At 45.0% G+C, this 25,072-nt stretch overlaps 1 protein-coding gene across 1 annotated transcript in view; it reads left to right on the top strand.

Moving 5' to 3' along the window:
* The window catches only part of IL13RA1 (interleukin 13 receptor subunit alpha 1), a 51,697-nt gene that overhangs the window by 19,737 nt on the left and 6,888 nt on the right, over positions 1 to 25,072 (top strand). The window contains exons 5-10 of the mRNA XM_034649741.1: positions 3,581 to 3,768; positions 5,651 to 5,802; positions 12,160 to 12,207; positions 12,491 to 12,623; positions 15,601 to 15,697; positions 17,160 to 17,244. Coding sequence (XP_034505632.1) covers positions 3,581 to 3,768; positions 5,651 to 5,802; positions 12,160 to 12,207; positions 12,491 to 12,623; positions 15,601 to 15,697; positions 17,160 to 17,244 — 703 coding nt within the window. The remainder of the gene's footprint in view (positions 1 to 3,580; positions 3,769 to 5,650; positions 5,803 to 12,159; positions 12,208 to 12,490; positions 12,624 to 15,600; positions 15,698 to 17,159; positions 17,245 to 25,072) is intronic.

The following is a 25,072-nucleotide window of genomic DNA, read 5'->3' on the forward strand; positions in this document are numbered from 1 at the left end:
AGTTCCTTTCACTAGTTGAAAAAAATTAATTTTCTGCCTAGTTTTTTTTTTTAAGTTATGTAACAGAAGTGTCATAAATTTCTTCTGTTTCTGTTTCTGGGTGTGGGTGGAAAACATTCCAGGCCTGTCTGATCTAAAAACTGGCCATGGCACTAACTTAGTTTCTAAGACTGTATTCATTCATGAACCACAGGGGCCTAAGCTAGGAGAAAAACTTTATGTACCATCTCTTAAGGGACAAGAGCATTTTCTGTATTTTTTTTTTAAAATTTTATTTATTTATTTATTTGAGAGAGAACACAAGCAGGGGGAGCAGCAGAGGGAGAGGGAGAAGCAGGTTCCCCACTGAGCAGGGAGCCCCATGTGGGGTCCCATCCCAGGACCCTGGGATCATGACCTGAGCCAAAGGCAGACGCTTCACCAACTGAGCCACCCAGGCGCCCTGCATTTTCTGTATTTAAGTATTTCTTTGCATAGCCTTTGAAGGAGTAAATACATTAGATCCGAGTTTTGGGGTTTGTTTTTAAAGATTGCATTTTTGTAGAGAAGTTTTTGGTTTACAACAAAACTGAGGGAAAGGTACAGAGATTTCCCGTATACCCTCTGCCCTCACAATTCACGGCCTCCCCCATTATCTGCGTCCCCCACCAGGGTGGTACATTTGTCACAACCGATGAACCTACGCTGATACATCCTAGCCACTCGAAGTCCATACTTTACCTTCAGGCTCCCTCTTGGTGTCGTCTATACTATGGGTTTGGACAAATGGATAATGACACGTGTCCATCATTATAAGCCTGTACAGAGTATTTTCATTACCCTAAAACTCCTCTGTCCTCCGCCTGTTCATGTTTCCCTCCGCAACCCCTGCAGCCACCGATCCTTCATTGTCTTCACGGTGCTGCCTTTTCCAGAGGGTCCTTTGGTCGGAATCCTACAGCCTTTTCAGACTGAGTTTTTTCGCTTAGTGATATGCATTTACGTTTCCTCCGTGCCTTTTCCTGGCTTGATAGCTTTTTTTTCGGTGCTGAAGAATAGTCCCTTGTCTGGCTACACCACCGTTGATCCACCTACTGAAGGATGTCTTAGTGCTTCGGAGCCTTGGCGATGATGAATAAAGCTCCTGTGTGAACATTTGCGTGCAGTGTTTTCGCGTGGACATAAGTTTTCAACTCCTTCAGGGAAATACCAAGGAGAAACTACCAGACTCTGCCCCAAAGTGGCTGTAGCATTTTCCATTCCCACCAGCAGTGACGGAGCAGTCCTGTCACTCCACGTCCTCCCCGGCCTTTGGTGGAGGCACGGCTCTGGATTTTGGCCGTTCTGATAGGTGTGTAGTGGCATCTTGTTGTTTTCATTTGCATTTCCCCGATGACGTATGTGTGGCATGGAACATCTTTTCAGACGCTTCTTTGCCATCTGTGTATCTTCTTTGGTGAGCTGCCTGTTTTCTCAGTGTTTTAAGAATTCTTTGTGTATTTTGGGTAGCAGTCCTTTATCAGATGTGTCTTTTGCAAATATTTTCTCCAAGTCTTTGGCTTGTTTTCTTATTCTCTTACTACTGATTTTTGCAGGGCCAAAGTTTTTAATTTTAATGAAGTCCAGCTGACTGACTGTTTCTTGTCCAGATCACATCTTTGGTGTTGTATCTAAAAAGTCGTTACCACACCATCTCATCTAAGTTTTTCCCTATGTCATCTCTTAAGAGTCTTATAGCTTCGCACTTTACATTTAGGCTTGTGCTCCATTTTGAGTTTACTTTTGTGAATGGCGTAAGGACTGCGTCTAGATTCATTGTTTTGCACGTGGACGTCCGTCTAGTTGTACCAGCACCATTTGTTGAAGAGACTGTCTTTGCCCCCTTGTCGAAGATCTGTTGACCGTCTTCATGAGAGTAGATCTGAGCGCTGTAAAACCCGATCTGTAAAAGAATCCCCTGGAGAATCTCTGTCAAAATGCTGATGCCTAGGCCCTGGGCAGAACCTGCCAAGTGGGCTTCTCGGGAGAGGGCTTGAGTAATCTGCATTTTCTACAACTGCAGATGCCTCTGAGCTAACAAGTCACGGGTTTGGGACTCTCCCTGTTAGTTCATTTTTGAAATTGCCTTCCTTTTCTGGAGAACCTTGGCACAGCTCCCATTATGGCGGAGGCAGGGCTTGACTGTGACTTCTGCTGGCTACGACAAGGCAGAACCCTGTGACATCCTAGACACAAAAGCGTCACAAGCCCCTTCTGTGTGCCTGCACTGCGCTGGGTGCTGATGGTCACCGGGAAAGGTGTGGGTAGAGGTTCGGGCTGGGAACCCAGAAGCCAGCGGTGCTGCTTATGGAAGGCCTTTAAAGCCACACGGTGGAGTACGACACGAAGAAAACCATTGTGTTCTGGAATATTGATCTGGCAGGGGTTAGAGAGCACTAATTTAAATGAAGATCAGAGAGGTCATTCTGGAGAGGACATGATGCCTGAAGTGAGGAGGGCACGAAACAGGGTGAAGGTTCCAGGAATGTCACAGGCGAGATTCCAGGAAGCTTTGGCAAAGGAAGAAGTAGCAGAATATGACAGAATATAGGGAAAGTGGTGGGGAGAGGGTGATTTCAAAGGCCATGATCAAGGAGTCCAGAGAACACGCGCTCTGACTGATGGGAATGGGGAAGGTCAGAAGACAGGCAGCTTGGCAGGGAAGAGAGGGCAGAAGGACGTTGACTTTGAGGCCAGAGTGGAACACTCAAATGGAGCAGTTAGAAATCTGGGATTAGCTCCAAGGAATCCCCAGTGTAGAAATTCTAGTTGAGGGACAGACATGATAAACTGGGGGAGAATGGATGAGGCAGTAAGCAGTAGAGAGGAATGTACAGAAGGCAGAAGCCCGAATGTGAACAAGGCAGGCAGGCAGAAGGGCCAGAGGAGAGCCATGGAATTCAGCGATGAGGCATTTCAAGAAGGCTAAAACTTCTCGTGCTGGCGTCGTAACATCTCTTATACAGAAGACGAAAAGGAGTCAGGGCTCCTATAGTTCCCATAGCTATTGAAAGTGCCAGTGTTGGGATGCCCAGGTGGCTCAGTCGGTGAAGCGTCTGCCTTTGGTTTAGGTCATGATCCCAGAGTCCTGGGATCAAGTTCCACACCGGGCTCTCTGCTCAGCAGGAAGCCTGCTTCTCCCTCTGCCTGCCACTCCCCCTACTTGTACTCTCTCTGTCTCTTCCTCTGACAAATAAATAAAATCTTTAAAAAAGAAAGAAAGAAAGAAAGAAAGAAAGAAAGTACCAGTCTTTGGGGCACCTGGCTCGGTGACTCTTGATCTCAGGGTTGTGAGTTCGAGCGCCACGTTGGGTGTAGAGCTTACTTTAAAAGAAGAAGAAGAAAGTACCAGTGTTCATCAAACAGGGACATTTGTTTCTTCCTAGAGTATGAAACAGAGCCACATTATAAAATAGGGTTTTAAGAAAAGCTATCTTTCCATATTGCAAATGTTGCCTTTCATGGTCCTCTTCAGCCATTTAAAAGAAAACAAATGTCTGCCTTTGTTTCCTGAACACCTTGTTAAAAATAATCCAGAAGGTTGTCTCATTATATCTTGCAGGCACAGCAGCCTGGGAAAAATTCTTCAGTGTGAAGACATCTATAGGGAAGGTCAACACATTGGTTGTTCCTTTGCTCTCACTAATTTGAAGGATTCCAGTTTTGAACAGCACAGTGTCCAAATAGTGGTCAAGGATAATGCAGGAAAAATTAGACCATCCTTCAATATAGTGCCTTTAACTTCTCATGGTAAGTTTTAGAAGTCCTGTACAACGGTGTGGATAAAAGTGTTATGTCTTTTGAACAGTCAATGTAAAGAATAAAAAAGGGATGATTTGGGTTTTAAGATTTTCCCAGAAAAAAGGACTGTATCTATGTATACCTTTCTTTGGTTGTTGTTTTTTTTTTTAAGCAGTAGGCTTGGAAATTCTAATATTTCTTGAGTATATGTGCCACATGCTTTGCTCTTGTTTCCTTCTGAGTATGCCGAGACTTCAAACATGCAGTCGTTTGTAGAACCGAGACCGGAACCAGGTTCTCTGACTCTTAAGATCTGTTCTCTTTTACTTATGATACTTGAGAGGATGATGCTGCAGAAGAAAATCAAATATGATTCCCAAATAATCTTTCTCTTAGTTGAAAAAAGGCTCCGACTGGAGGAGGAGCGATCAGAAGTGATATTCAAACTAGCTAACGCGCGGGGTGGCGTAGGCCCCGACCGCTCGGAACACCCAACGCAGCCGAGCGTTGGCCTATTAGAAAGAAGCCTCGACTTGAAAACAGAGTATCTGCTTGAGCTTCTAGGTCTTCGCTTCGGACAAAGCACATAAACTCTCTTTAAAGTGTTTCCTCATCTGTAAAACAGGGTCCGTAGTCCCTCTTGACCTCAAAGAACCGTTCTAAGTTCCAAATGATGTGAGGTATATAAGTATTTTGTAAATCTCTAAAGCAAACTACTACTATAAGCATCATGTTTATTTATTTGTTGTAAGATCCCAACAAGGAGTGCAGATTCTGGTTAAGTGGTATACAGAAAATTTATAGGCAAATAACCATGAATTGACAAAGGTTCCCAAGCCTGGGAGCAGAACACTATTCACTGCCCCTTCAGATAGTCACGCAAGTGAATTCTAATTGTGGACCGAAGGCCAGGGGAGTGAGGTCGTGGTAAGTTGCCAAGTGGGATAATCCTAAGCAAAGCCCTTTTCTGTCCTCCCCCCTTGCTTGGCAGATTGTCCTTGGTGGACCTTTTAAAGCTCATTTTGCTCTTCTTCCTGGAGATTAGTGGCGACATAAAGAGAGATCCTTCTCAGCTGGGAGATGACATCTTCAAGTTGTGTTCTGCTAATCTTCCACTCTCTTCTGTCCCTTAGTCTTAAGTATAGTTGACTCCTGAGAGACTAAATTGACTAGGCTAATTTTTTTTACTTTAATTGTGATTATACTCACATAACATTAGATTCCCCATCGTAACCATTTCCAAGTGTACGGTTCAGTCATGTTAAGTATATTCACATTGTTGTGCAACAGATCTCTAGAACTTTCTCATCTTTCAAAACTGAAACTCGATGCCCCCTAACCCTAATTTCCCCCCCCCCCACCAGCCCTTGGTAACCAGCAACCCGCTTTCTCTTTTCTGTTTCTGTGATTCTGACTACTTTAGGTATCTCCTGTGGGTGGAGTCCTACAGTGTTTGTCCTTTTGTGATGGACTTATTTCACTTAGTATAATGTCCTTGAGGTTTGTCCACGTTGCAGTGTATGACAGAGACTAGGCTGATGTTGCAGTTGTGGTCTTGGATTGACGCAAGTGAGCGGCAGCGGGGGAAACCCCTGGTGCCCCTCGTTTTCCGTGGGGTGGATGCACATGCGGACCCAAGTGCTTCTTTTCTTTATTCTCTGTGTCACAACTGAATGTCCTGATTATACCCCAGCCGTGTTCTAACCGGATGGATGCAGGACAGAGTTCGCACCATCTGCCAGACACCCCAAAGATGTTCTTTGGATCCATTTTTACGAGGGAGTTTAAAATAAGCTTTCTACGTTAATCGTGACCCTCATTCTCTCTACCCGTATATGAACTTCATCCAAAGTACTCTGGAAGCTAATTTGTGTTCTTCTGTTTCTTTCAGTGAAACCTGATCCCCCACATATTAAACGTCTCTTCTTCCAAAATGGTAACTTGTATGTGCAATGGAAGAATCCACAGAATTTTTACAGCAGATGCTTATCTTATCAAGTGGAAGTCAATAACAGCCAAACTGAGACGAGTGATACTTTCTACGTAAGTTTTTCTTAGCTGGTTGATTTTATTTGGATATTTTTCTTTCACTTGAATTTCTTCCAGGGTAATAGATGGAAACATCTCTTGAAATATAGCTCTTACTCAGCTGATGATGATGGTGGTGATGATGACGGTTCTTGTCTGAAGTAGGGCGTGGTGGAAGGTTTGAGGGTTTATGGTAGGAGCATCGGCTGTAAGATTCAAGCCATTCATCAGTTCATTTGCTGAACAAATTTTTTGTTACGTATCTGCCACATGCCAGGCACTGTCTTATGTGCACATGACCCTGACGCAAAGGTCTGTTCTTCCCGTGAAGCCTGCCTACTAGGAAATATGTAAATGAGCAAGCTGATTTCAGAGCACGAATGCTATGAAGACCATCAAATGGATCATGTAGGAGCACGATGGGAGGGCCTGAGGGAATACGAGGTTGGGTAGTCATCCGAAGTGACGCCATTTCAGGTAAGACGAGAGTGACAAGCAGGGCCTTGCCATGTGAACGTCTGGGGGTGGGCGGACAGCAAGTACAAAGGCTCTGAGGCAAGAATGAGCTTGGCATGTGTGAGAAACAGAAAGGAGACCGGTGTGGCCAAAGTAGAGTAGGGAAAGACGTGTAAGCAGGAGGCCAGGGTCCGACCCGGTCGATACTTCGAGGCTGTGGTGTGGCCATTCCCCTTATCTAGGGTTTGTGGCAACTAGAGTCGTCGAGTTGGAGGAGTCCATAGTTGTTGGGTTCTGTCCACGTACACCGCGGGGAATCTAGTACAAAACACACTAATTAGAGGTCCCCATGGGCCACTGGGCCTAACAGGATGTGGCGTAACCTCAGGGCATTGGTCCCTTTGTTTCACTTCACAGTAGAGGTCACACGGGCCTTCGATGCTTTCGTCTGAACTACCAACCAAGTGGGGTTTTGTTGATTCAATTCGAAAATTTTGTCCAGATTGAAATACCGTGGTCCCCGAGGAGCGTAGGTTCCATAAGGTGGCGCCTCAAGGCCACAGGGACTGTGCTGGAAAGGAGCTCTGCATCTCGCACGTGGACAAATTCCTTGGTCCAGTTGTTTTAGCTCACTTGGGAGTTCCAAAATACTTACTAAAATAAGCCAGCGTTGACAGGCTGTAACCCCAGAGGGAGGGCCCGGGTCCACAGCTGACCAGAGCTTTTGTGGGCATTCACAGGTGAATCCGTTTGCTGAAACAGAATAATCACCACCCATACCAGAAACCAGTGTCCCCACACGGCACTGCAAAGGGAAAAAGCAGAGGGCTTCCAAGTGGGGAGAAGGTGAAGCTTGGATTTACCACCAAGTCAGCTGTGGGAACACTGAAGTTTCCTTGCTGACTCCAGCCTTTACTGCTCTCTTCTGTCTGAAATCCTGAGACACAGGCTGCTTGTATTACTCATTTGGCACTGAATTTTGTCCTGCTGGTTCCCCTGATCACGTGGGAAGGCCTTTTCTCCCAACTAAAAATAAAAAGCTCCTGTAGGGAGGAGTTAGGTGGTGTTTACACCGGGCAGCTCCTGCTAATAGCGGTCGCACGGATGGGGCAGTTACTCCGTAGCAGGCATTTTAAGAAGCACCTTCTCTCGGCTGTCTCGTGTCATCCTCGCAGTAACCCTGTGGCTCTAGGGCCCCTGATTTCGTCCCCGTTTCACAGATGAGAAAGATGCCATCTCAGAGGTTTACTCCTAAGCTTAGTGGTAGAGTCGAGATTTCATCAAGTCTGACTCTAAAGCTGGTGTCCCTAACCCCGGGGGCCACCGCAGTACTTCCTCTTAACTGTACGAGCCATCACTTACTAAGTGTTTAAGATGGGCTACGCGGATCCTCTTCTAGGTCCTTCTTATACAATAGCATATAACAGTCCCCGAAATGGTTCTATTTTAACCTATATTTAATCGAGAAACTAAGGCTCAGAGAGGGAAAGTAACTTGCTACAGGCCACACAGCTGATAAGTTGGGCTTTACGTATTCAAAGGTTGGTCTTCATTAAACTTAGACGGAGAACGTCGGGTCTAACACCATGTGCCTCATCCTCACTTAAGAAATTCTTGTTGAATTGAGTTACCTTTTTCTTACAAGCTTCTGCCCTGAAGAGAATGTACATACTATGGAATTTATCCTCCTAAATCAGAACTGTAGTCTATTTGGAATTAACTCTGTTTATACATTTGGGTTGAATGTTCTTTCTCCTAGCAGATGTTCACCAGCTGCTTCCTCTCCTAAAATGTCATCAGCTTTTTGTGTGCTCACTGATTTTGAGCTCTGCTGGTTAGACCTTTTTTTTTTCCCCTCCCCTTTTTGCAAGATTTTTTGAGGAATTATTTTGCCTGGTGTTGTAATTAAGGGGGGAAGTGGGCTGGAACATGAACTGATGCCCTCACATGGGGGCTGTGGTCAGAGGTAGCTCATGACAGAGCCACAAAGCAAGGAATGACCTGTCTTTGACCACCCCCCTTCTCCACAGATGAGCTACTTGGTCCTCTGTGCCCTTGTTTTCCTTTTCTCACAGAGTTATCTGAGCAGCCGATAAACTATGCAAGGGAATTTACATTTGAACAAGAGCCCAGAACCTTCAATTTACACAGTGATTTGCCAGTTCGGGAACATACATGTATCTGGGAGATGTCCCAGGGGAGGGAGACAGGAACCTGCCACCCGATCCCTCAAGTGGTAGTTGGTACTCGGGCTTCCCCAACAGGTCTCTGACTCCCAAGTGGCTTTTTCTCTGCCCTGTGTGAAGTGTCGATAGGATGCCCTTGATCACTCAGTTGGCCTTTCAGCTCTTCCCAGATGCTGCTAGGAACCATTTAGTAAATAACATTCAAGGTCAAAAGTCTTAGCTCTGTCTTCTGGTCTTTGTCCCATGTTTAAACATCTCTTTGATAGAAGTTGACTGTTCCAGCATCATTGAGGTATGATTGCAAGTAAAAACCATTTGGATATTTGGGTTGTACAGTGTGATTATTTTCAAGGTGTACAACATGGTGATTTAATATACATCGATCTTGTGAGGTGATTACCACAATCACGTTCATTAACACATCTGTCACGTCACATAGTTACCTTCTTTTAAATGGTGAGAACACTGAAGATCTCTCTTAGCAAATTGCAGGTATACAATGTGGTGTTATTAACTACAATCACCGTGCTGTACATTAGATCCCCAGAACTTATAACTGGAAGTTTATACCCTTTGCCCGACATCTCCCCATTTCCCCCGATAGCCCAGCCCCTGGCAACCACCACTCTGCTCTCTGCCTCTATGAGCTCGTTTTAGATTCCACATTTAAGTGAGGTCATACCGTGTTTGTCTTTGTCCGACTGACTTCTCTTAGCACAGTGCCCTCGCGTTTCATCTGTGTTGTCACAAATGGCAGGATTTCCTCCTTTCCCGTGGCTGGATGATATTCCATTGTACATGTGTACATATACCACATCTTTATTCATCTATCGGCGCACACTTGGGTTACTTCCATATCTTGGCTATTGTGAGTAATGCCGCAGCACACATAGGGGTGTATGTATCTTGTATCTTTTCTTCTTCTTCTTCTTCTTTTTTTTTTTTTGTTAGAGAGCGTGCATGTGTGCGGGGGCGGGGGGCACAGGGAGAGGGAGAGAGAGAATCCCAAGCAGGCTCCACACCCAGGGCAGAGGTCGACACAGGGCTTGATCTCACAACCCTGAGATCATGACCAGAGCCAAAATGAAGAGTTGGACACTTAACCAACTGAGCCACCCAGGCGCCCCAGGGGTGCATGTATCTTTTCAAATTAGTGTTTTCATTTTCTTTTTTTTCCCCAAAGGTTTATTTATTTACCTTAGAGAGCACGTGTGTGAGGGGAGAGTCAGAGGGAATCTCAAGCAGACTCCCCAGTGAATGGGGAGCCTGACGCAGGGCTCCATCCCACAATCATTGAGATCATGACCTGAGCGAAACCAACAGTCAGAGGCTTAACCAACTGAGCCCCCGGGGAGCCCGCATTTTCTTCAGATAGAGACCCAGTAGTAGAATTGCTGAATCATATGGTATTTTTTTAATTGAAGTATAATTGACATATGGTGTTAGTTTCAGGTGTACAGCATATTTTTTCAACAATTCTGTACATTTCTCAGTGCTCACCGTAAGCATCACCATCTGTCACCAAACAATGTTATCACAATATTATTGACTGTATTCCCTATGCTGGTATTTCTATTTTTAACTCTTTGAGGAAGCTCCATGCTGTTTTCCATAGTGGCTGTACCAGTTCACATTCCCACCAACAGGGCATAAGGGTTTTCTTCTCTCCACAACCTTGCCAGCATTTGTTACCTCTTACCTTTTTGATGATGATGACCCTTCTAACAGGTATGAGGTGATACCTCGTTGTGGTTTTGATTTGCATTTCTCTGATGATTAGTGATATGAACATCTTTTCATACAACCTGTTGGCCAGAACTAGACTGTACTAAGCAACAGATTTTCATGTGTTGATTTTTTGCTCCAGTTTTGAAATATTTGCTTTTTCAGAACTGATCTTTTCTTTAACCCAGTTGTTTTTGATATATTATACTCTCAACAAGGGAGACTGTTTTTTTAACTTTTTTTTTTAAGATTTTATTTATTTGTTAGAGGGCATGCGTGAGAGAGAGAGCAGGAGTAGGGGCAGAGGGAGAAGCAGACTACCCCCTGAGCAGGGAGCCTGGATATGGGGCTCGATCCCAGGACCCTAAGGTCATGACCTGAGCTGAAGGCAGCTGCTTAACTGACTGAGCCACCCAGGCACCCGTTTTTTTTTTTAACTTTTAACTGACGTATAGTGTCCAATAGAAAAATCACATGAGTTGTTATGTAGAGCTCAATGATTTTTCATAAGTTATGTTTGCAAATGATTTTTCACTTATGTAACCAGCACCTCGGAAGCCCCGTCGTGACCCCTTTTGGTCACTACCCTCCCAAAGAACAACTATTACCCTGACTTCTAATCCCATAGATTAGTTTTGTTGCCTCTTTTTAAACTTTATATAAATGAATTATACAGAATTTACCTTTTTTTAAGATTTTATTTACTTGAGAGAGAGTGCGCGCACGCACAAGCATGAGGGAGGGGCAGAGGGAGAAGCAGACTCCCCGCTGAGCAAGGAGCCCGATGCAGGGCCTCGATCCCACCACCCTGAGATCACGGCCTGAGCCGAAGGCAGCTGCTTCACCAAATGAGCCACCCAGGCGCCCCCAGAATTTACTTTTTTGTGTGTCTGCCTTCTTTCACTCAGTGTTGCATTTATGGGAGAGATATTGTTGCCTCTAGTTGTCAGTGTGTTGTTCTCATTGCATGTATTCCATCATGTCGGTATATCACATTTGATTTCTCCATTCTGCCTTTGGTGGACATTTGGATAATTTCCAGCTTGGGGGTGTTATGAATAGAGTCTTTATGAACACTGCATTCTTGTCTCTTGGTGTGCGTGTGAGGGTGGGCACGTGTGGGCATGTGTGGGTCAGAGGCTTACATATGACTGTCTCTAATAGATACTAAGACTTTCCCCAAATGGTTGTGCCAGTTTACACTACTAAGAGCAGAAATTGAGGATACTGGATGCTACATATCCTCAGCAGCACTTGGTATTGTCTGGTAGGTGTGTGTATTGTTCTCTTGTGGATTTAATTTGCATTTCCCTGATGACTAATGAAGTTGAGCCCTTTTGCACATGTTCCTTAGTGATTTGAATACCCTCTTGTGAAATGCCTGTTCAAATCCTTTGCCAGTTTTTCTGTTGGGTTGGCTGTCTTTTCTTTATTAATTGGTGGGATTATGTATACGTGTGTGTACATATTATATGTAAATATAAGTATATATTATATGATACGTATATATGCAAGTCCTTTGTCAGGAATTGCAAATAACTTCTCTCACCCTATACATGACTTTTTTAATTTCCTTAATAGGATATCTTTGATGAACAGAAGAAGTTTGCAATTTTAATATAGATGACTTTATAACAATTTTTCCTTTAGGGTTAATATTTTTTGGTTTTATTTATGAAATCTGCTTCAAGGTCATGAAGATATTCTACATTTTCTTCTAAAATCTTGCTGTATTTATGTATTTATTTGTTCAGTTTATTTTAACTTTCACATTTAGATCTGCAGTCCATCTGGAATTGACTTCGTAAATAGTGTGAGGTAGGGGTCAAGATTCTTTTTTTTCCTGTATGGATATGTAATTGACCCAGCACCACTTATTAAAAAAAACCAGCCTTCTTTCACTGTACCTGGTCCTCTTTTGATGGGATAAAAGGAAACCTTGTTAGAAATAGTTAAATGATATAATGTAATCTCTTAAATTTTTTGAATTTTTTTTTCCTTTAAGGTTGAAGAGGCCAAATGTCAGAATTCAGAATTTGAGGGAAACCTGGAGGTCAGTAAATTCTACGTTAGCTATTTGGGCTTAAAGTCATAGAATGATTGGGGGTGGGGCAGGGCGACCATAGTCTAAATTTGAACTGCTTTGAGAAAAATAGACTCCTTTGTTCTGTGGGTTATTGCCAATTTTTATTTGAGGAGTTAACAGTCAGATAATTTGGACTGCAGTCCAAGTCTTAATCATATACAGAATTTGGCAGATAATTATATTTAGCATTCAGAAGCAGAAAAGGAATAACCTGGTAACATTCCTTGTGTGTTTTTATTTTATATCTAAGGGTACAATTTGTTTCATGGTCCCTGGTGTGCTTCCTGATACTTTGAACACAGTCAGAATAAGAGTCAGAACAAATAAGTTATGCTATGAGGATGACAAACTCTGGAGTAATTGGAGTCAAGCAATGAGTATAGGTAAGAGAACAGGATTTCATTAAAATTTAAACCACTGATGCATGAAAACTAAGCTGAAGCAGAAAATAGATTGGGGTAAAGGATTGTTCTGCATTCTTTTTTTTTTTTAAAAGATTTTATTTATTTATTCGACAGAGATAGAGACAGCCAGCGAGAGAGGGAACACAAGCAGGGGGAGTGGGAGAGGGAAGAAGCAGGCTCATAGCAGAGGAGCCTGATGTGGGGCTCGATCCCATAACACTGGGATCACGCCCTGAGCCAAAGGCAAACGCCTAACCGCTGTGCCACCCAGGCGCCCCTGTTCTGCATTCTTGATGTCATCCAGAGAATATCTACAATTGAACTGTGTTTTCTGTTTAATTACTGTCTGATCACCCAGGTTTAATTCACAATGTACAGCTCTTTGAAAATCCACAATCCAAAAGGTATTATTCTCTCTTCTGTCCTGTCTCCATCTTCTTAACAGCCTGAACAAAAATATCAGAAGGCAGGCATGATTAAATCTGCAGATCGTGCAGTGCTAGAGGGCTATCCTATGTACCGGTGATAGAATCAAGAGAGAACAGTGACCTTGATGTCATTTAATAGAGATCAGACTGTATCTAGGTTTGAAAACAAGTTTCATTTATTAACGGAGTGACTGAGCAAACTGTGTGTCAGGCCCAAGTACAGGACAGGAAAGACCTGTGCTTTATGGGTGTGTGTGTGTGTGTGTGTGTGTGTGTGTATGTATGTTGTGGGGTCGGTGTATAGGGTTTTATTGAACTGTAAGCTCAAAGTGACTCAGCATTGACTTAAATATCCCCCAAAGGCATATGCAGCCGTAGGCCGCAGTGACGGTGCAGCACATAGAGAGAGCAAGGGAACACTGCAGGGTGCGCCACAGGGTCCCAGCCACATCAGCAGCGTGCAGTGTTTGATTCTGGGCGCCACACTGTAGGAGGTTCAGTGGCAGACTGGAATCTATTCTCGAAAGGGTAATCAGGATATGAAAGAATCTCAAAATTTTGGGAGGAGTGGTTGATGAAGCAAGCTCAGGGGTGAGGAGTCCCGATTGCTGAATCCTAATATTTGGGCTGTTAGGTAGAAGAGGGAATAGGTTATTTTCTTTTGTGGCTGCACGGGGCAAAATAGGACCGACTGAAGAGCTTTCTAATAGCTCTCTAAAGGTCAGAGAAACAGATTGTTGAGGTAGGCAGTTCCCTACTAATTGAGGGACTGAGCAAGCTATGTGCCCGGCATGGCTGTATTTTGTTATGTATTGTTGCATAACAAAGTACCTCAACATTTGGTGGCTTAAAAGACACATATTTACCATCTCACAGTCTCTGTGGGTCAGGAGTCAGCGCCCAGCTTAGCTCAGTACCTCTGGCCCAAGTTCTCTCATGGGGTTACAGTCAAGCTATTGGCTGGGCCTCCAGTCTCATCTGAAGGCTTGACTGGGGCTGGAGAACCTGCTTCCAGGCTCACTTATGTGGTCGTTGGAAAGCCTCCATTCCTTGCTGGCTGTTGGATGGAGGCTGTAGCAGGTTGAATCCCATCCCTCAAAAAGATACATTCAAGTCCCAACTCCTATACCTGTGACTGTGCCTTCCTTTGGAAATAGAGTTTTTGCAGATGTGATCAAGTTAAGATGAGGTCCGACTGTCTTAGAGTAGGCCCTAAATCCAATGACTAGTACCCTTGTCAGAGGAGAGGATACACAGAAATGCCAAGAGATGCACAGACACACGGGGAAGAAGGCCCTGTGAGGATGGAGGCAGAGATTGGAGTGACGCAGTTGCACCCAAGGAACAGCAGCGGTTCCTGGGAGCCACCAGAAGCTAAGAAGCAGCAAGGAGGGGTTCTTCTCTAGAGCCTTCAGAGGCTGCATGTCCCCATGGATATCTTGATTTTGGACTGCTAGCCTCCAGAACCGTGAGAGAATACATTTCTGTTTTTAGCCACCTGGCGTGTGGTGATCTGCCACAGCCACCCTAGGGGGCTAATAACAGAGGCCTCCCTCAGCTTCTTGCCCCTGGGGCTTCCCCACAGGGCTGCCTCATGAAACGGCAGCGAGCTTGCTCAAGTAAGTGACCCAAGCAAGAGTGCGTGAGAGAACACCCGTGTGGAAATCACAGTCTTTTATAACCTAATCTTGGAAATGACATCACCGCTGCTATTCAGTTCTTTACAAACAAGTCAGTTAGTCCAGCCCACCCTCAAGGGGAGGAGATTACATAAGGATGTGAATATCAGGAGGCAGGGATCATTTGGGGTCACCTCAGAGGCTAACACAGTGATGCTAGGCCCTGATGTTGCTTTCTAAATGGTCGTGTCCTAGTGGGAAAAATGAGCATATAAGGAGACATGACCTTCTATACGTGAGATATATAGCAAGGCGGTTAACGAAAAGCTCTGGAACCAGACAGTGCCGGATTTGAGGCTTGATGGCATCACTGCTGAAACCCTTCTGGACGAGCTATTGCGCCTCTCTGAGCCTTGTCCTTCTCATCTGTATGAACGGGAGATAACTGTTACGTATCTCTATAGCATAGCTGTACATACATGTGCAAGCCCTTAGGATGGTATCACATATATCATAGCTGCTCAGTTAATAAGTAGGTAGTTAGGATTGATTTACATAGTCTAATAGTGGTAACCAACATGAAAAGGTAGTCACTGTTAATGAGATGACCTTTTTAACAGGTCCAACGTTCTGAACAGTGTCCGAAACTAGTTAAGATATCCTGCTTTCGGATAACCCTCAAGCTGTTTAGTCATCCGTGGCATTTTAGGCACCAGAGCAGGACTGTGCTGTTCACGAAGAAGGGAACGGAAGATAAGATAATTGAAGAGTTTTGGAAAATAGGTCGGGGTGGAGTGCGGAAATATCTGTGATCTTGCTAGTTTGATCCAACCGTTGCTTGGTGTTTTGTTTTTTTTTTCCTAAAAGGGGTTGATCTCTCACGTTTTGCGCTTGCTCTCCATTTGCCAGGTGAGAATACCGACCCCACGTTCTACGTCAGCATGTTGCTCGCCACTCCGGTCATCGTCGCGGGTGCCATCATAGTCCTCCTGCTTTATCTCAAAAGGTGAGGCAGCTGCGGCGGTCGGCCTGGCAGTTTCTGCTAGCCCGGGAGCTGCAGTCCCCGCTGTCCACGAGGGTGTTGGGCGTTTGCCCCAGCTATCCGCGGCGCTTTGGCTCTACGTGGCTCTTGGTAGTATGGCATGGCCAAGAGGGCTTATCGTGCGCATTCTCTGGGGAGCAAGATGTTGGGTTCGTCTCCCCGCTCAGGAGCTGTTCCCTTTGCGTTCACTCTGCTCTTTCGAGTGGCTAACATAGCCACAGATAGCGGGTAGCTCTTGGAGTGACGTTTCAGAAATGGAGCACGTTACCGATTAAACGACTCGGCCGGTGTTAATGCAGAGCGGGCCGCTGCTCCAAGCTACGGGAAGACAGCTTCCCCAAGTTGCCTCTGGTAGCTGGTGCTCCGCGCCCGGGCGACAGGAGGGGAGGCCGGAGAGGCGGGCGGAGCCGGCTCCCGTAGGCCGTGGCAAGGAATTGAGATTTTTCTCCTAAGCCTGGTGGGGACACATTGGAGAGTTTGAAGCAGGGCGGGGACGCGACCTGATTTTACTGTCATAAAAGGTCACCACGGTTGCCGAACGAAGAACTGGCTGGGGCGAGAATGGCAGCAGGTAGGCTAGCAAGGAGGCGTTGCAGTGTGTTCGGGGGGGAAGGTGAGGGCGGCCTGACCTAGGGGGTTAGCAACGGAGGTAGTGAGATGTGGTCAGGGCCGGGATGTATCTGGAAGGTAGAACTGAGGGCACTTATCATCCATCCATGGAGGTACGAGGGAGGACGGAGGGTTCAAGGGGGGCTCAGGCCTCGGGCTTCAGCAACTTGAGCGAACGCTGGAGCCATTTGCTGAGACAGAGAAGATTGTAAGGAGCACTGGCTCTAGGACAAAGGTGAAGACTTCAGGTTTGAACAGAAGTTCGAAATGCCTAGTAGATAACCCAAGTAGAGATGTTGAATGGGTAGTTGTGTGATGAACCTGGGGTACAAGGGAGAGGCCTGGGCCGGAGATGGAGTTCTGGGAGCCCTTGGCATGTAAACAGACCCGAAGCCCTAAGACTGGAAGAGAGCATTCGTACAGCAAGTGGGACGGAGGGTGAAAGAGGGAGCCCTGGGCCACACCAACATTTAGGGCCCAGGAGATGAGGTGGGGCCACCAGAGGGTACTATAACGTGCAAAGATGGACAGGGGGAGAAGAAAGAAAAATTAAAGAAAAAGAAAAAGAGTCTTAAAAATGATAGGGTATGAGCAGTCTGCTTACCCCGATGGCCCCTTTGGCCTGCCCATCCTGGGTGCCCTCAGGACATCGGGTTCTCAGCTGCTTGCGCGAATTTCTTCACAGCTGCTCCATCATTAGAGGTGACTTGTGTACCGTGCCTTTTGTCCACATCTTCTTTTAATGTGGCTTTTTTTTAAGTGGGGCGTTCCTATGGGCTGGATGATTTGATCAAGAAATGTCTCTGTTTTCTGAAAGGCTCAAGATCATTATATTCCCTCCGATTCCTGATCCTGGCAAGATTTTTAAAGAAATGTTTGGAGACCAGAACGATGATACCCTGGTAAGCCCCGATTCGATGAAGTCGAAATCGGTTTTTGTTGGGAGGCTATGGGATTTGTAAAGAGTTGGGTAAAACATACGAAATATAAAATTTGCCATTTTGACCATTTTTAAATGTACAGCTCAGTGCCATTAGGTACATTCACGGTATCACGCAGCCATCATCACGATTTCCAGAACTTTTTCTTCATCCCAGAATAGACACTGTGCCCATTAAACAATAAGTCCCCATTCCCCTCAGCCCCTGGTAGCCTCTTTTCTACTTTCTGTCTCTATGAATCTGCCTATTCTTGGTACCTCGTGTAAGTGGACTTTCACATTTGTCCTTTTTTGTGTCCGACTTCTTTCACTTAGCATGATGTTTTCAAGGTTCGTCCATGTTGTAGCGTGTGTCAGAACTGTATTTCAAAATTGATTATATTTTTAAGATTTTGTTTATTTATGTGACAGAACACAAGCAGGGGGAGCAGCAGAGCGGGGAGGGAGAAGCAGACTCCCCACCGAGCAGGGAGCCTGATGTGGGGCTCAATCCCAGAACCCTGGGATCGTGACCTGAAGGCAGATGCTTCACTGACTGAGCCACCCAGGTGCCCCTAAAATTGGTTATTTTAAACTTCATCTTATCTAAAAGGTTAAAGAAGAGGCAATATATTATGTTGTATCCCAGGGGTGCCTGGCTGGACCAGTGAGTAGAGCGTGTGACTCTTGATCTCAGGGTTGTGAGTTTGAGCCCCGCGTTGGGCGTGGAGCCTACTTAAAATAAAAAAATAATTAATTAATTTAAAAAATGTGGTATCTCAGACTAAGCATACCATTTGAGAGGTCCTCAGAATACTTTGCCCATCTCCTCTCACTGGGCTTCATTCTGTCTGTGGGGCAGGGAATCTGTTTAATCCAAACATTCGAGGAGTGGAGCATCCCTGATGAAACCAGTCCGGTAGGCAGGGCTTCGGGCTCTGGGGAGACTTGGGGGAATAGAAGGATAGGGTAAACAACTGAAAGAGATTCTGTCCATGCTATTGCCTGGAAAGCTGGCCTCCGAAGATGAGGCAAACCCACCCGAACCATTATGGTTCGTTTGCTGCACACTCTCATGCTAGAATTTGTGGCCGGAAAACCTAAGACCTCAGGGGAACCAAAGAGTTTCAGGTTTCTCTGATAAGTACATTCACCCAAATAAAATAATAAAGACACTAAATGGAATAAATATCAGTATCATTACAAATATTTTAAATTAGTAATATCAGGCACAGGGCAGTTAATTTAGCAAAGCAGTACAGCATGGCGCATAATGGCCTGGGCTCTGGAGTCAGATTGTCTGGATTCAAATCTCATTTACCATCTGTCTGACCTTAGGTAACTTCCTTCAGCTCTCTGTGCCTCAGTGTTCTCATTTGTAAAATGGAGGTCATGATAGCACCTGCCTCCTGGTGGTGTTATGTGGGTTCGATTAACTGAATACAGAAGAACCACTCGGCAGGCAGGCATTCCTCAGTGCTCACTAGGCGTCGGCGGTTAGTATTACTATTGATACTTCCCATTTATTGTTAATCCCCAAACAGTTCTTTTTTTTTTCTTTTTAAAAAGTAAGCTCTGTGCCTGACATGGGGCTTGAACTCATGACCCCGAGATGAAGAGTCACATGCCGTGCCGCCTGAGCCAGCCAGGTGCCCCTCCCCAAACAGTTCTTGTCATAACAAGTGATTGACAACAGCCGCGATGATGTATAGTGGGAAAGGAAGGCGGGGAGGCCGATGTGCTGTCAGGGCAGGGCACACGTGGATCACTCTGTCACCAGGTCGTGGTCATGCTGCCCGACCCTGGGGGATGGGGCACCGCCAGGTAGGTAGGTCCCAAAGTCAAGTGCCTGAGGAGAAGGCGGTCACCTAGGGGGAATATGGCAACCGGCGGCTCTTCGCCTCTCGTTGAGTCACCACCAACTGGACCACTTGCAAGAATAGAGCATCCCGGCCCCGCCTCCAGAAAGTCTGAGTGTGCCGGTCTGGGAGGGGCCCCAGGAATCTGCGTCTTCAACAGGAGCCCCCCAGAGGATTCCTTTGCTGGCAAGATGGTTTGCAGAGCCCCCTTTGACAAACACTGTTGTGGCCATTTTCCTTAGGGTGACCTCGTGGCTTTCTTCATCTCCCCCACTAGCACACTGGCCGCCGCCAGCTGGAGATGGTGCAGGCCCTCGGACACCTCTGACCGGCCCTGGAAGGTCCGCTGTGTGTATACAGTGGACGGGGTGCTGGGCTTCCCTTCCTTGCTGCGTCCTCATAACCGCCCCGTGGCCTAGGTGCTGTACCATTTTTCTCACAGATGAGGAAATGAAGCCTCAGCGAGGTTCGGTAACTTTAGCGCAGTCACACAGCTAGTAGGTAGTATGGCAGGATCTGACCCGGCACAGTCTGACTCTAGACTTCTTTCTCTCTTTCCACTCTGCTGCATTGCCTCTCGTAAGAGAGAGTGTTTGTCCTCAAGAAGCTCACTACCTTCGGAGAGTTCTTTGTGACAGAAGGAGAGGGTCGGGATGGGGGTCTTCAGAGAAAAAGGTTTGGACTCCCATCGTGGCTGGCCTTCTGTGGGAAAGCATAAGGAAGAGCCATCGGACAGGAGTCGGAAGGGAGTGGTGAGAGGGGGAGGCCCGGTGGCAAGCCGGGAAGCTAGTCCCGAACTTGCCACATCCAGGCTTTTCTTTGGCCATGTGGCGTATCTCATGGTTCTCAGTTTGGAGTCTGCTGCGTGGCATACACTCTGCTGGTTCATCCGAGGCCCTCCCGTTCCCCGTTCCCACCTGGTGTGACGCGGAGCTGCCAGGCCAGGCCCTGGAGAGGCATTTGCGCTCGCTTCCCTCCCAGCGGGACGGGGACGAGTCAAAGTGCCACGATACAGATGCCCAATACCAGCAAAAACGTGTTTGGACTCACTGATAAATACAGAACATATAGCCAAAGCCTAGATGAGAGGGCAGTTTCCAGCCTAATACATTTCTAAAAGGTGATCCCAGCCAGCATTAATGAGTGGGTAGGGAGCGGGCAGCTGGGCCTACAGAACGGTGTTTTTGCCTTCTGGAGGGCAACTTGGCAAAATGTCACAAGAATCTTCAGTCTGATAATTACACTTTTAAGCGTCTGTTTTGAGGAAATAATCCAGCAATGGCACAAGGATGGGCAATGCAGCGTTTGTCTCTAACATGAAAAACTTAGAAGCCAGTGTAGGATTAGTTAAAAAACAAGCTAGGCTTTCAAAGCATTTAATGTCACAGCAAAATACTCAGATTCGAGAGTAAGAAACATCAGCCCTGCAGAGTACGCTGCCATGGTAATTTGGATAACAATGCATGACTCCACGCACAGAACAATGAGTGGAAGGAAAGGAATCGAAATGATCATCTCTGGGCAGAAGGGCTGCACGGATAATTGATGTTATTTTCTACCTTTCTGAAATTTCCAAATTGCCTATGATGAGCATGTATGACTTTCATAATGAAAAGGAACCCTGTACAAGTCATTAAGGGAAGAGAGAATATTTGGGTCACGCGGGTTTGAGAGATAATAGGGACTGGAACTTTGGTGGTAGCAGAAGAGATTGACGCAGGCGACAGTATTAAAGGCAGCTCATTACAACTTGGGGACTCTGTGGGTGATGAAAATAATCTCAAGGTTTCGTGCCTGAGTGATAGAGTGAACGATGGTAACATTGACAGCAAAATCAGATCAATTATCTTTCTCAGAGATGGGAAAATTGCTTTTTTTCAGTTTGCTGTCTAGAGGATAATATGTTGTCCCGATGAGTCAGAGAATTCTATAATTTAGCGAGGCCAATACACTGACAAGATGGACCACTAAAAGCATAAGATGTTTTTGTTTGTGGTGGTTGCAGACCATTAAATAAAATCAGGGTTTAAAACTGAAAGTATAATAAAAATGCCAGACAAGGGGAAAGGGTAATAGAACAAATTTTCATGTTTTCTTTCTAAGCAAATGAATAATCTTCTTTTCTCTACACGGCAGCAGTCCTCCCCCAGTGGAACTGCATACGCAGCAGAAAGACGAGCCTTTTCCTTCTAGAATTATGGAATTAGAGAATGAACATGGCCCTAGAGGTCATCCAGCGAGGTGGGCGTTTCACGTGTTGAATTATTTATTTATAACCGTGAATTGTTACGATGCTAAGATGCTAGTCCTACCCCCTCATTTTTAGAGACGGGCACAGTGGGGCCCTAGAGACATTTCTCAGGGACTGTCACAGAGAGAGGTCATGGCAGAGCCTGAACCAGAAGCCAGGGTAGCCCAGAGTTACTGTTTCCTAATCCCGAGAAATAATCCCTGCCCTTTCTTGTTACTCTTCTTCCCCACTACACCATCCACGGTGGTTCTTTTAAATAAGAAAAACCCCAAAAACTCCTTTAGGTGTGGCCACGAAGAAACGAAATCCTCTGTATAGTTTTCCTTAAGGTTCCTAGTGTTTTGACAGTGTTTTTTTCATCACTATAGTAACATTGGGGCCAACAGCATTTCTTCCTGTGGCTTTGCTGCTTGCCTTTCCTTTGTGACTAATTGGGCTGTGGGCCACGTCTGGGGGGTGGGGGGCTGTGCAGAGGGGATTGCTTCTCCGCATCTGCATTTCTGTTTCATCCATAAAAAATTATCTGTCCTTCCCCCGCTTCTTGGAAACCAATTATGTTTCCAGCACTGTGCCAGTTTCACATTCCTGATTGGAAAGCGGCTCTGTAACTGGAAGTCGACTTCCAGATACTGCGGAGTTGTTTCTTTCTTTTTTTTTTTTTCCTCACTTCAGTATGTATCTTTAAAAACTAGGAACGCGAAAAAAGGAAACAAAAGTTAGGAACACTTCCCTACGTAAGCAAAATAGCCTGGCCGTCCTTTTAAAAATGATTCACATTCCTTAATATCACCTAATACTCAGCCCCTATTGCAATTTTTCCAGCTGTCCCCCGGTTGCGGGGAGACGAGGTCGAATCCATTGCCGTGGCACCGTTCGTGACGTGAAGATGGAGCGCTATGTGTAGGGTGGTGACAGGGTGTCCCCCCCTGCCCCTTGACACTTATGTCCCCCCTCGCCACCTGAAGCTCGTCTGCGAGGCGCTGGGTTAGCACCCTGTCGGTGCTTTGGCTCAGCATCGTAGCTAATGCTTTTTGCGCCAGTTGGCGTCGAGTGAATCCATAATTTCAACAGGCATTCTGAACTGACGATTTTTCTCATCTGTCATCTAATCTACATTTATAAGCTGTCCCTTTTCTCTAAAGCACTGCTTTGAGTCATTAACTCGGCTCTTGGGGGGGGGTTCTGAAATTCTGTTTCTGCGAGGAAGGCAGGTACGTGTTTAATTCTTTCCCTTTACTTCTCAATTTTTAAAGCGAGGGGTTGGAGCCAAAGCCCCCTCAAATGGTACCACCTTTGTCCCCTTCACACCACATTCAACTGGTTCTTTTTTTTTTTAAGTTTAAACTCCACCCCTAACGTGGGGCTCTAACTCACAACCCCGAGATCAAGAGTCGCACGTGCTACCGACTGAGCCAGCCAGGCGCCCCTCGTTTCCTTTTTAAGCTGCAGTGATTTTTAAGGCATCGCAATTCCCAATTCATATTGTTCAACTTCCTGTTGTGGATGTTGATCTGAAGAAAACCGGGGCGTGCAATCTGTTGACTTGTACAAGAGGCCACTGTTTCACACAGGGCTTAGGGGAATGAAACCCACTTCGTTTCTATGGCAAATTCACTGTGGGAGCTAACCAAACCTTGAAAGTATTCTTAAGTGGACATTTGGTGTTCCATGAAACCACGAAATTTGTTTATTTCTTTAAAATATAAAAGCCTGTATAGCCTGCTGCTTTTCTTGGATTGAATGGCTAACAACTAAAGGCCAGTCGTGTTAGCCTCTCAAACACTGATTTTTTTCCCCATCTATGTTTTTCATCTTCAGCCATTATTCTGTCGTTGATTACCTTGTTTTAAAAAACTGGCAGTGTGAGAATCAAATTATGGATGGGTAATTTTGTGGATTTATTTTATTTTCTGCAAGTAATTTTAAAAATAGACTGGCATATAATTCACGAAATTGAATAATAGGTCAGAGCATTTGTTCCCTGTTCTTACACAGACATACTCATAGAAGCAGTCCTCAGGAAAAGGCCACAATGCTGATGATGAGTGAAAATGAGAGTAATCTGAGTTTTAGAAATGAAAAATTGAAAAAATTAATGTCTTCTTGGAAGCCATTTCTGCTGCAGTGTTTCCCTCATTAAAATAGGTGTTTTTTTTTCTTCCCTGTCCAACCCAGCTAACCATTGGGTCTGATGACTAGAAACCAGTGACGGTGTAATCTTCGGCATGCATTTTTAAAAATTAAAATATTTTTCTTTTTAAAAGCAACACGTATTTATTATAGAGAAATGGGAAATACAGCTCACCAAAGGAGGAAAGTAACATCACTCTTCATCCTGTCACCCGGACGTAACCATCTTTAATGTTATGTGAACAACATAGAGAGATGGAACTTTTAATGATAAATGGAGTAACAGTGACAACAATAATAATAGTTTGTACTTATGGAATTTTTGCTACGTATCAGACACTTTTCTCAGCACTTCCTTCATTAATTTGTCCCCATCTTGCAGTCGGTCTTATCTCCAGCACACGGATGAGGAAAGTGGGGTACCAGAGGGGGACTTTTGTAGCTTGCTGGGGGTTACATTGTGAGGACACAACAGAGCTAGATCCAAACTTAACAGACAAGAGTCAGACTTGGGACCTGAACCCAGGCATCCTGATTCTCCAGTCAGACTCTGAGCCAGTCATATGATATGTTTTAATAAAATGCTCATATTTAATTTTCTTTGAATTTAACGGATGAGAAGGAATTCCAGAGGTGGAACTGAAGGAATTTCTGAACTTCTGACAAATTTTTAAATAAGTTTTAATGATTATTGAAAAGGGCCATTTTTCCGTACGTTCTCCCTGTTTTCTCTCCATTTTTGAAGTTGTCCAGTATCTGCATGGTCAGTTCAGGTGACTGTTCCATAGCATAGTGTCTCCCTTAGAGCCCTCATGTGGTCTTAATTCCGGGTGGGTATATCTATTAGATGCTCACCACCGGTCTTCGTGTTCATGTCTCTCCAGTCACTTTGGTTGTTTGAAGCTCTGCACGTTTTCTCAGGGAGGATTCCTGGGACCAACATTTCCTGAATTATTTACACATTGATGGCGTCTGCCGCATTAATAATTGAAAGTCATTTTAGCTAGATATAAAATCCATGGCTCACATGTTCTTGCCTCGGCTATCTTAAATGTGGCATCCATTTTCTTCTGGCATAAAATGTTGTCAGAGTCTGCTGTCAATATAATTTTCTGTATTAAAATACTTGGCCTTTGGGCGCCCGGCTGGCTCAGTTAGTGGAGTGTGTGACTCTTGATCTCGGGGTTGTGAGTTTGGGCCCCATGTTGAGCGTAAAGCTTACTTAAAAAACAAACAAACACTGGGTCTTTTCTGATTGTCAAAAGCTTTTTTTCCTTCCAGGTCCAATAATTTTATCAGAATAGGTCTTGGTGTTGTTGGTCATCCTGGCTTGATTTCTGTGGTAGGTAGCGTACCCTTTCAATATGTAGTCTCAGATGTTTGGTTTTTTTTAAATTTCAGTAAAAATGTCTTCACTTCTAGACTTCAGTTATTCTCTTGCCTTGTTTTCTTTGCCTGTCTTCTGTATTTGTCACATCCTCTTGAATAATTTTTATCCACCTTCCTTTTTTTTAAGATTTTAAAAAAAGATTTATTTATTTATTTATTTATTTATTTATTTATTTATTTAT

The sequence above is a fragment of the Ailuropoda melanoleuca genome, chromosome X, assembly GCF_002007445.2.
Source record: "Ailuropoda melanoleuca isolate Jingjing chromosome X, ASM200744v2, whole genome shotgun sequence".
Taxonomy (NCBI): Eukaryota; Metazoa; Chordata; class Mammalia; order Carnivora; family Ursidae; genus Ailuropoda; species Ailuropoda melanoleuca.